Source organism: Microchirus variegatus (genome assembly GCF_963457635.1).
Source record: "Microchirus variegatus genome assembly, chromosome: 15".
NCBI lineage: Eukaryota > Metazoa > Chordata > Actinopteri > Pleuronectiformes > Soleidae > Microchirus > Microchirus variegatus.
Genome location: NC_139816.1, coordinates 10,267,245 through 10,279,864, shown reverse-complemented (window position 1 = coordinate 10,279,864; position 12,620 = coordinate 10,267,245). Strand labels below are relative to the sequence as shown.

General features: G+C 38.8%; 1 protein-coding gene across 1 annotated transcript in view; it reads right to left on the bottom strand.

Annotated features, from left to right (window-relative positions):
* Nucleotides 1–11,898, bottom strand: part of pou6f2 (POU class 6 homeobox 2) — a gene marked incomplete at its 3' end in the record, with an annotated part of 85,213 nt that extends 73,315 nt beyond the window's left edge. The window contains exons 1-2 of the mRNA XM_083902045.1: nucleotides 11,864–11,898; nucleotides 5,423–5,610 (exon numbers count right to left, since the gene is read on the bottom strand). Of these exons, the coding sequence (XP_083758171.1) occupies nucleotides 5,423–5,594 (172 nt within the window). The 5' untranslated portion in view covers nucleotides 5,595–5,610; nucleotides 11,864–11,898. The remainder of the gene's footprint in view (nucleotides 1–5,422; nucleotides 5,611–11,863) is intronic.
* Between the last annotated feature and the right edge of the window lie 722 nt (nucleotides 11,899–12,620).

Sequence of the window (12,620 nt, the reverse complement as noted above, 5' to 3'; positions counted from 1 at the left end):
AAAAGAAATTTAAATGCTTTGCTGTTTTGTTCCACGGAGAAATGAGAGAAACTGTGACTGTCAATGTGTGTGAAAACAGAAATTTGAAAATGTTCCTCTGACAATTTAATGCTATTGTTCTGTTTGATGTTTCAGTTCTTTTTTAAATCTCAAACCATCTTCTCGACATGATTTAGTTTATTAGGCGACTTACAAGCCTAGTGTTCTTCTGATATTTCAAAAGGTGAAAAATAAAAACCTAAAAGAAAGGTGCAGCGATGTACTTTCAGGAGTGGACTCTCTAGGAATCCAGTGCCCATTCAAAATATGAGAGTGTATCACTATGTGACCTCTGTGGAGTGTTACAGTAAATCAGTAACTTCAATTTAAAAGACCAGAAAGAACATTTGATTTTTAACTTTCCCCTTTGCCAAATTAAGCTACTTTCTAGCCATTGGAGGAATATTAGAAACATGTAATACAAGACTTTTCCTGATGTCCAAGCACACATTAAAATAAAAACTGGAGACATGTTGAGTCAACATCATTACTGTAGTTTCACTATCTGATTGAAGGTACAACATTGCATCAGATGTAGACTGTAGGGTTGGACTTTCTGGTCCGAATGGTCACCGATTCCAAAAATCAATTAAAGATTCCTTTTGGGTATTTTGGGAAAGGGGGGGTTCTCTCGGTGACCTCTGGGAAAAATGTTCCACCATTTTGGCAGGATTCCATGTAAGTGCAGACCATTTCATGTAGACAGTAAGTGTATGAAATGAGTGCTCCTGTCGTTCCAGCCTGGCTCTCTTTGACAGCATGATGATAGAAGCGTCACATCCTTGGAAGAGTAAATGCAAACTGACAAGAGATGAGCCTTTGGTTGCTGAATATAATACGGAATTGTGCTCTGAGTGTCTTATTATCTTGTCTGTTGAGGTCTGAAAGGGGGAGATTTGCTTGAGAAGAGAAGACAGAAACTGTACGCTTACAACACCATCTCGTCCATTCAAAAAAATTGCTTGCCCTGCTAACCACAGCTTTCCCACCTAATGTCCACTTCTACTTGGAATAAACACAAGGCGGCAGGATGTTTGTGGTGCCTTGTAGCCCCTGTTAGCTGAAGTGGAAGACTATTTGCACAGGCAAGCTTTTAGGAGGAGAATGACCCTTTCACCACCGCAGTAAGCATGTGATGGGTGTAGGAGGTGGGCAGTTTACTGTGGACAAACATGACCGCTACTGTCACTGCCTCCCACCGACTTCGACTCGCATTTGCAGAAACTCGTGCAAAGTATTAAAGTAAAATCAGGCATTCGGATCTACAGGTGTGAAACTTGTACAAAGGTCATATGGAGGCGCACATGCAGTATATTTGATGCGTAGCGAGGTTTTGAGGTCACGATTTTGCTACGTTTTCTGTACTGCGGGGGAAAAAAGGAATAGGAAACTGCTTTTTATTTTTATTTTTTTTTAAATGAAACACTTTCGGTAACGCTTTCTTTTACAGTCCCCTAATTACCTGGTATTTAGTTGGTAAATTCATGGTAACACTAAAGTGTTGCTAGGTAATTACCAAGGGTAATAAGATAAGTAAATACAGTGAAACCGTTGCCAAAATACTGGGTAATGCACGGTAATGTACTCGGTAAGTAAAGTAAAACTGTACTGTAAAAGAAAGCCAAGCTTGTTTCCATGTACTTACACACATTTTTAGGGTTAGGTTTGTTAGATTACCCCTTGGGTAAATAGCTAGTAATTAGGGGACTGTAGGTACCTGCTTATTACCAGTTTATAACCCAATAATACACTTACATTTACCATAGTTTTGCCATAGTTTAGCTGTACATACCTTCTTATTAACAGCAGTAATAACACGCTATAATTAACTATATAGTTACCAGGTAAATGCCCAGTATTTTGGCAACAGTTTCACTGTATTTACTTTCTTATTACCATTGGTAATTACCTAGTAACACTTTGGCGTTACCATGAATTTACCAGGTAAATACCTGGTAATTAGGGGACTGTAAAAGAAAGCGTTACCACACTTTCTAATGTATCAAATGTAATTGAGAACTAAATCATAAACTACCAATTCTATCAATTAAATGAAAAGAACATGAATAAGAACTGCGCTGAAAGGTTTTCACCCCCTGAATGTACACACTGTAGTAAAAAAAAAAACAGCTAGAAAATAAAGTGAGACACATTCATCACACCTGTTGTGCAAACAATCCCCAGCAACAGACAAACAGCAGAACTCCATACTATCTTTGAGGAAGTCTATAAGTCTTTTCAGCTGCAGGGTGTCTCCAGCGGTAAGGCTGAGTTATAAATACACTAATAGACACACAGAGCAAATTAAGTCTGAACACGTTTTTACTGTGTTTTCTTGATTCCATAGGCCTTTTTGCGATATCTTCCTCTATCTGTCAATCACAAAAATTGGAACACTCGTTCACGTCTCAAAGTTTTTTTTGTGCCTCTGAAACTGAGGAATCAAACAAATAACTTCATCCCTCGCTGTTGCACCACGCAGAACATGAGGAAAGAAAATCATAAGACTGCAGAGTGGAGCCACAATGTCTTTTAAAGAATAACCTAAGGCCTAGTTTAAAAAACTCAATGCATGGTTGTTCTGTTGATCAGTGCATCCACAATCAGAGGTGAAATAAGATCAAATACAAAAAGTGGAACAAACCAAAAGATTCAAATGGAAATCATTATTTTTTTGGTCCAAAAAAGAAAATAATTACATTTAAGGAGCTGAAATGTCTGAAAGTTTGTTTTAGTTATTAAAAAAAAGACTCAAACTGATTATTAAAATAGTTGATTTATAATTGATTAATCAATTAAACAGTTAAATATCCGCCGGTGTACAATATTTGATTTATACTGGGGTGTAATTCAGTAACTGTACATATTGAAATATTATTTTCGTCAATGTCAATACAACAAAGAAAGATTCTGTATACACGGATTGAGATGTAACGCATGATTGCTCTGCCTAAGATTTATTTTTGTGTAGGATTTAAAAGAATTTTAAAACCACAATGAACTGATTTGTGAACTGATTTGATATCATTTTTATTGCGATAATTATCAAATACTGACTGAAACTTTTTTTTTTCTTGTGGCCACGTTGCCCAGTCCTGTTCTCAATAAGAGCAAATACATAATAAACTTGTGTAAAACAGGCCAGAGGTCACACGTTTAACGCTCAATCGGTTTTGGTGAGGCTGATATAATCAATCAATCGATCAGCAATCGGTTAAAAGCATAAATCGTCACAAAATAAATGTCACTTCACCGCACATTCTGCTTTCTTTCCCTGTCATAATTCCAGGTAACTACAGTGAAAACATGCTGAGTGCCTCTTTTTCAACACACCTCCTCTCTCTACTCGCTCTCTCTCTCTCTCCCAGCAGAAGACACGACTGTGCCATGTCTCCTCACGGGTCCCTGCCTTTTCTCTCTGACAGGTCATTTGGCAACGGTTCCCAAACCAAACCCGCTGCTGTGGGCTGTGCCACTGGCAAAGAGAAAGCTTCCCCCTTAAAAAATTCACAAGATGCACAAGGAGCATCTCTGACCAGTCCACATGCAGTGTCACAAGGACAGCATCAGCAGAATACTGAGTGGGGGAAAAAATATTTAGAATAAATTCTTCCAGTATTTAGCAGCATTATATTCAAGATATAAGCTTTGTAGATATAGCATCGACCAAACGTAGAGGCACAAGAAAAGAGTGAAACAAGAGAGTCGTAAAGGTAGACATGAAAGAAGGAGAGACTTGATGCTTATGAAACCAAATTGCACTGCGTTTGAAACAAATCCTGAAGACTCCAACCTCAGTTTATTCTCAAAATGAGGATTTAAAAGACAACTGAACTCTCAGTGATTAAATGTGAGAGTAATATTCGGCTGTTCCTCCTCCAAAGTCTTATTTTATTTTGTTCATAAAGCGTTTGGCAAGCGAAGTTCATCATTGGCACTCTCTTTTCTCTTTTTTCTTTCCCATTGGCAACGCTACAGTCTCTAACCAGGAAACACACACACACACGCACAGAGAGAGAGAGAGTCTGGGTCAGAATGAGAGATTCATGCATTCTGATATTCCACCATTATCTCTCATTAAATAAATAAAATGCATCGGTGATAGCAGGATAAATTCATAGCCAGAGACAAATCAATTGTGTGCCAAAATCTCTCTCACACACACACACACACACACACACAAGTTTAACTTTCCAGAAATAGAAAAACACAAATGGTCACGAGACGAAACAAATATTCAAAATGAAGATTTCAAGCCATAACGGAAGGATTGCTATCCTGCATTCGGTAAAACAGATTTGAAAATAATTATAACTCTTGACAAAAAGGTAATCAGAATAATAATAATAACAAAGTCCTTCAAATATGTGGATTCCTCCCAAAAACATTAAGCAAATTCACACGTCTTGGATAAGGGCTACTGAGTAAATAATGTCAATTAATTTTCCTTCAAATTAAATAAATACAGTTTTTTAAAGCTTTAAAACAACAGATCTATTATGTCTGCTGTTACAAGGCCTTATGATTAAATATAATTACTCATTCTGATTATGATAAAATCCTATAGGGACGATGGCAGATGGCTACATGACTTATCTCATTACACGACTTCGTTTGAAAATTTACCAAGTGGTAATTTATGGATATTGATTCATAACGAGACAGTGATTACATTAGTCCATGAGTGGAACTGCCCATTATTAAAAAAATATGAAACACTTTTCTAGGCACAACAAAATAGAATTAATGAGAAATAATGAGGCATGCTCAAATAAAGAGGTCAATAGATAAGTAATTACTGCATAAGTTAAAAATAAATGAGTATACACCTGATATATAATCAGGGAAAAAAAACAATACTGTATCTGTAGAATATTTGCCATAAAGCTGAGATTTAATTATTCACTAGAATAGCTTTCAATTGATTTTGTAAATGCTCAAATAATTCATTTATGATAAGACAAATATGTGTGACAGTGTGTTTAAGGTGAAATTAGATTTTTACAGGTCAGTCCAACTTTTTTTTCATGGACAGCATGAAAACACTACATCAGATCAACTAATAACTTATATTTAAGTCGTAATAGTCAATACGATATAATTAAATTTAATAACCTCTTGCAAAGATTCTCTTCCACAAACATAAACCATGCACAAAACATCAAAACACACAAACATAACACAATTTCCCCACAGACTAAGCAGTAAAAGTTCCCACCACTGGCTTCCTCACTGCACTTCAACTTAGTTTGCTGCCTGACAGCGCTGACACCTGTCCCACCAGTGGAAACCCTCAGGTTTTCACCTCCCTGCTGCGTAAAACCCACCCTCGTCTGCAGCTTTGTGAAAGGGAAAAGACGAGGGGCACCGTGCGCCGACTCACCGTACAGCCTGTTGGGGGTCCCCTCTCTGTCCGTGGCCTCGGAGGGCAGGAGCAGGGTGTCGTCGTTCAGCTCGCTGTCTGGAGTGGCCACTTTGTCGTCCGCCCGGAGTTCTGCTGCGCTCATGTTGCTGCGCAGGGAGAGCAGCGGCTTGCTCAGCTGCCCTGTAATCATCGGATCCTGGAGGGAGCTGGGAGCCCAGGTGGGAAACAGGGAGGAGGAAAAAAAAAAGGATTAAAAAAAAAAACACCCTGGTTAGATCGGCTTCAGCTTCTCACCCTCGCCGGCTCCTTCTCTGTGTCTCCACTCACTCTCTCTCTCTCTCTCTCACTACCCAGCTTCTCCTCTCTATCGCTCACTCATCACTCTCCCTCTCTCTCCTCTGCTCCCTCCTTCCCTCTCTCTCTCTCCAGCTCTCCCTTTTATCTGAGGCTGGTGCTGCCCCGCTGATACTCTCGGCTGCTGCCTGCCGAAGAAACGATACTGATCGTGTGGCTCTACCATTGCGCCCTGTAGTCCTAAAACGGTGATATATCCATCTCCGAGGGCTCATTACTGGCCAACATGTGCCTCATCTTCACATGACAACAGTCTGTAAGAGAGGTCCTGGGCTGTGTGACGATAAACAAAATGAAATCAGTCTAACACGATGTGGGGGGAAAAAAGGAAGATATGAGGGAAAAGATCACATCTATTTTCATATATGGGGAGAACAATATTCGATTAACCTGGAAACCTGATTTAAACAGGAGATGAAGGCAAGCATCTATGCAACATGCATTGTTTTGTTTGAAAATTAGAAATGAAGAGTTTAAAAAAAGTTATCTGGCCCTCTTTCACAGAGAAAGCACATAATCATGAGCATAAATGTATCTTTAAAGCTCTTACTGGAAAATTGCCTACTTATATTACATCCTTGTTACGTAGAGACTCCGATCGACTGCTTTCCAATGTTAGCGCAGCAAAAATATTCCATCTAAAACTTCATTGCTTTGCAACACTTGAACATTTCAGATGCTTAATTAACAACCACAGACTCACGTCCTGCACTATACAATTTGTTTTTGCCTTAAGTGTAAGAGTCTCCCTCGATTGATTCACAAATTGTAAACACATTTTTTTCTCGGTTTTTCGTAAAAAAAAAAAAAGCCACCAGTAAATCTACACTTACCTACGCTCCTGAAGATAAGAGTAAAAAAGAAAATGTTTTCAGAAAGTCCAAATGCTGAAGTCGGTCAAACAGCGGCTACAACATGCCACCACAGAGCAGAGAGCGGTTAGAACAGAGGCAGCTTCCTCACACTTCATGCATCTGAATGGTCACCACAGGTTCAAGCCTGAGGTTGCTTCCTAAGACAAGTACTGGAAATGTCACCACCTCCTTCCTGCCCTCTTTTTTTTTCCTCCTGTCTCATACACACACACACACACACACACACACACACACAAACACACTCCCTCCCACCTTCACTCCCTCTGTCTCTTCCCCCTTGTGTCTTCTGACTGGAGAACTCCTCAGACAGTGCTCACCCCACCTCAGGCTCTGAGACGCAGACACACAGCAGCAGGACCACAGTCTTCTCCCTTATTTATGAATCAAGTCCAACCTAAATATGTCTCCGCACAGGACAGGTGACCAGCACATATAAAGGAAAAAGGAGGGGAGGGAGGGGGGGGGGGCTCATCTTGCCCATGTGCACCCATCAATACCCACCCCCAGCACACACTCTCACTTCTATCAGGGTGGTCGATGAGTTCCTGCCCAGAGGGGCCTTTTTAATGTGCTCATCACAGGAATCAGCCCTCTTTGATATGACACATGATAATCTATGAAAATGTTAATCAATAGCAATAGTTTAAGCTGTCGTTAAAAAACGTGAGCCGGGCTGGTCAATACCCATATCCCTGGTAACAATGTCACTAGTCATCAGGGCTTCATTTGTGGAGCACTTAAATGTGGGACACTGCGCATCAGTGCACCTCTCCGCCCGCCGCGGTAAACACATTTTCCCCTCTGTCTGAGCCTGGCCGCACTCTGCATGCATTTGGGTCCACCCCCACCGCCCACCTCCTCTCCTTTGAGTTGCTTGATAGGTCCACTGGAGGGCAAAATTAATACCTAATTGAATCTTGCAGTCATCAAAATAATCAATAGTTTTTTATTATTTATTCTTCACAGTCTGTCGACTGTTTGAAAGCTCAGAGGGACAGCGGAGAGCACAGGCAACCCTGAAATTTCTGCCGTTTCACAATGTAATTTTCACTGGGGCATGAGACTTTTGCAAGACCTATAAAAAATGAGAGCGGTGGGTTTTTTTTTTTTGTTAGAGGGCGGGGAGAAAAAAATAAATAAAGGGAAAAATGGGAATCTTTGCCCCAGCAGCTACAATGAAATATAGAATAAACAAGCTTCTGACACTTCAGAAGAAGGGCAGGGTCCTTTCTGTCCATCCCTCCATCTTCTTTCCCCTTCCCCTTTTCTCCTTATTTCATCATATCAGGAGTGTGGCGGTACCTCTCTAATGCTGGCATTTCTCTTCCTGACAGACTCCAAACAAGTGCTGGGAATGAGATCAGAGCTCTAATCTTCTCCTGGCCTCCGAGGCTCGAGGATAAGAGGGCAACAGATCTCTCACCATCACACTCGGCTGCTAATTACCTCGTTTCAAAACAGCAGTTTTTTTTTTTTACTCGCAATCACGCCGACAAAAATTGGGTGTGTCTATTAATTAAAACTTATCTGGGTAATAGAATCACACGTAACGGGATAACTGTAATGTGATTGTAAGAATCTGTAATAAAAATGGATATTTTAAATATTACCATAAGAGATTTGATTACAGTGGGCTGTAAAAATGGATTATCTTCATTTTATTTTAAGTACGCCCCCCGTGGTGAAAGCACTAATGTGTGAGTATAAGAGGGTTGGTGGGAGCTTGGCCTGGAAGATACGGCTTAAAAATATCGCAATATTTTTAGACTACGTCCTGATATACAAGATGTGTCTTGATGTAAAGCTGGACACTGTTTCTCTTCTCATTTAAGGACATTGTCAAGACTGCAATTAACTCCAAAATAAAAGCAAATATCTAAACATACAATCATTTATCTACTCTAGCTGTTTATGATCTGTATTGCATTAATGTAATGTAATGTTTTTTTTTGGCCTTTTAATGTTGAAATTCCCATCAATAATCAGGCTTAAATTCATAGCAGGTGCTTTTAACCCCGTTTATTATTAGGGCTGCAACTTAGCATTGTTTTCATAATCAATTCATCAAATAATTCTCTCAATGAATCAATTGTAAGGTCCATAAAATGTTGAAAATCAATCAGTGTTTCCCAAACCTTGAAATGACAATGTCTAATTTTGTTCGAATGATTTCTTAACCATAAAATATTCGTGTTTAAGAAGCTGAAAAATCAGATTACTTGTTTTAATGATTAAAAGAACCCCACAAAATAGTTAGCTCTTAATTTAGTAATCATTAGATTAATAACAGTTCTTAAATTGTTGTATTGTTATATTATGCCTCTTATCTTGTCTTATCTTAGGTTGCTATGTTGTCTGCACCATGCTGCTCTGAACCAACTAGGGACAAATAAAGTTGTTTAAAAGTGCGTATTCTTATTTAATCTTGTGTCAAGTCCATGTATTTTAAATGTAATATCATAAATAATATAATATTTGACTAAATGCCTCAATACTAGCACTGCAAAAGCTTTTAAAACAATTAAAATACATCATAGATTTACTATAAGTAAAGTATATGACAATATTGATGTACTGCCCGGCTATATTTGAGGCACATATAGAGGGAGGAAATATGTCTTGTTTTGTCTCTGTTCACTCAGTTTGGCCTCAGCTCTCGAAAAAAAGGTTGCAGAAACAAGAAAAAGCACTTGATCTCCCCCTCGCTGCTGCCGCCACCACCACCAGCAGCACCTCGTTCACCAAACACTTCCATCAGCTGGAGAATCAGTGGTGAGCAGAGAGTCCCGAGTGTAATCACATATCCATGCTAATAGCTGACAGTGTTCTTACCAGCGCTGTCCCAGTGTGAGGTCGACGCGCCGGCCTGTAACTGGCACACTCCACACCAACACTCCAACACTCGAGACTCGCCTGGTGGGAGAGAAAAAAAACAATCAGCACTCGTCATAACTGCTGTAATATTGTTTTATCCTATAACCTTTCCATCGCTTGTATTTAGTATCATCCTAAATGTTTCCCATTGCATGCTGGGACACGTGTGTACACAGAGTGACATTTATAAAAGAATTGTGGCTATTCAATAACAACACTGTTCGCAGTATACTTTCCTTCTATTAGCAATTTAGGTTTAGTATGTTAGTATAATGTTTATCTTAGAGCTGCAACTAACGATTATTTCCATAACTTATTAATCTGTTGATTATTTTCACGATTAAACGAGTAATCGATTGGTCCATAAAATGTTGATGAGTGTTTGTCAAACTTGAAAATGATGATGCACTTGAATGTCTTTATTTTGTCCATTAACCAAAATGATTCACGTTTAATGATTTCTTTGCCATATGGAGCAAAGAAACAAAGAAGACATTCACATTTAAGAGGCTAAAACAATCAGAAATCTTGTTTTCATCATGAAAAAGGCTTCAAACCGATTAATCGATTATCAAAATAGTTGACGATTGATTATCGATCGATCGAGTTATTGTTTCAGCTTTAGTTTATCTAATTCACAGGCACAAATCCTCAATAATCGCCATTTATCGAAGTAGTTACTGATAGCAAAAAATAATAATAATCATGACAGTACTGAATCTCATGCTACAATCTTAGAATTGATTTTCCTAACATGACTTAATGAGCTAACAAATGTATTCCAAACACTTCATGCATCACCTCTTCTCTGCAAAACAACCTATTACTGTTCTATTTTGAATTCTTTATCACGAAAGCACAAATGCATTCAAACTGTCAGTTGTCGGATGTGTCACTGTTTATGGGTTACATTTTCTTGTAGCACAACTGGTGTGACAGGAGCAATGCAGGAAAGGGAGAAAAAAGTATGATATCTGCTGTTAGATGTGTTTGGAAAATAAAAAAGTGCTGCTTTTGTTTTAGTTTTCCAGGAAAACGTTCAACAAAAGCTACAGAATAAGGAATGTTCTTCCTAAATAATGACAGTGATCATGTGTGTTATTGAGACACAAATTTGGCTTTTATAGAGGGTTGTTAAGTCTAATGTCTAAAGTCTAATCAGTCAAATGTCTACAATACCTAAGACATCCAAAACACTAATTTGGTGTCTATACTCAACTGTATTGGGTAAGCATCCTCATATATTTATGTCTAATGTGGACTGGTAGATGAGGATTTGTCTCCCCCTTAGGGTTAATACACAAACTTCTCTGCCACTTTGTCGCTTGAGCTTCATACTACTGTGGCAATTTGACCAAAGCAACATAAAAATATCTATAATGCTGCTAATATTCTATTGTAAAATGCTGTATGTTTGTGTTATTTTAGATGTAAAATGATGTGCTTCTTTGTAGTCAAGGAGAAGGAGGTTACAAATAGTGAAAAGATTTGATGTTTTTTGGGATGGATTTTTTTTTTTTTTTTTTTTTTAACACTCATTAATATGATCAACAGTTATCCCTCTCTACTCCACTAAAGCTAAAATGCTCCCTGGTGGACGGTCGGCAGGTCAGTGAAGGCTGAGTGCTATCAAAGCAGTGTATTAAAAGGAGCTCTTTGAAGCTTGTAAACCACAGTGCCCAGCAGGTCCACAGCAGACAGACGCCTCTGATTGGTCAGGTGTGTGTGTGTGTGTTTTTTTGCCAGATCGATCCACAGAGCTGACATTCTGGAGCATCAAAGCTTTCAGTGCACTAATCTGACTCCTCCTATGAGGGCAGGGGTTGTTTTTATTATATTCCTGTTTCCCCCCCCCCCCCCCCCTTTATGAAATGCTTACAATTCAGAGGGCCTCCTGAATGCTTATTATATGAGAGAGAGCAAACCGTGTTTTAAAGGGTATGAAAGGGAATGAAAACATATTAAAATGAAGCTCATGCACTGTTTATCAACAGATAAATAATGCAAAACTATAGAGAGGAATGGGGAGAGCAACACAGAATCACAGTGTCATTCATACCATTGGCAGTGCAGGAGTGACACCGCAGAGATTCACACACCGCTGCTCCTCAAAGTCAGTTCCCCCCTCACGGCGTCTCTGGAGACCTGCGCCACATACACACTCATGAAAGGTGTGAAAATCTGATTTCCCAAAAAGGATCCGTAATTCTCTGTGACGGTGGAAGCCACAATCAATAAATCATTGCTAAGTAGATTGTAAAGAAAAAGAAATTCCCCCTTGGTATCAGTGCATTAGGATTCTCCCGAGGATGGATGTGGTGTGAGACAATCTCAATAAAGAAAAGGCAAATCATACCTTTGGTATTCATCTGGACTCTGGCAAGCAGCTGTCAGTAAAGCGACGGCAGACAGCGAGCAGACGAGTGACTGAGGGATTCGTTTCGCTGCCATTTTCAGGAATATCTGGAAATAAAAGGCGACAAAAAACACAATTGTTTTAGTGTTTAGATTTCGATTCTTTCATCTCGACATAAGTCAACATTTTAAATGTGAATACAGATATTTTCTTTGCTCAGCCAAATTTATAATTGTCTGAACTCAACCTACTCCATAACATTTTTACTTTTTTATTCCATATAATAATGCACATGACAGCTTTCTGCGTTACAGTGCTCTGGCACAAGTGAGTTTGACCTAGACCTGCTGCTGCATGCATGTTTATACAATGATATGATCAAATATTTTACATATATATTACATCATTCAACATTCTTTAAGAGGCTACACTGCATTTGAGATAATAATACAGCATACACAGCCATGTATGAAGGACTTTTACTTGTTGAGTAGACCTATTATATTGTGGCAGACCAAGGATACATGTAGTAGAAAGCATACTTAGATCAGATATACTGAAATATAAATACTTAGTGTAGCTTTCTGTTGTAATATTTTGATGGATGAGTGGGGCTGTTTTCACCTCCTGGATATTAAATTGAGCCTTCTACCCATGTTTAAAAAAAAAAAGTATTGTATGCATTGCTTTGTTTTTTTAATCTAAAAAATGTATTAATATTATGTAGTGGGGTGAAAAACATAATCTAATATCAAAT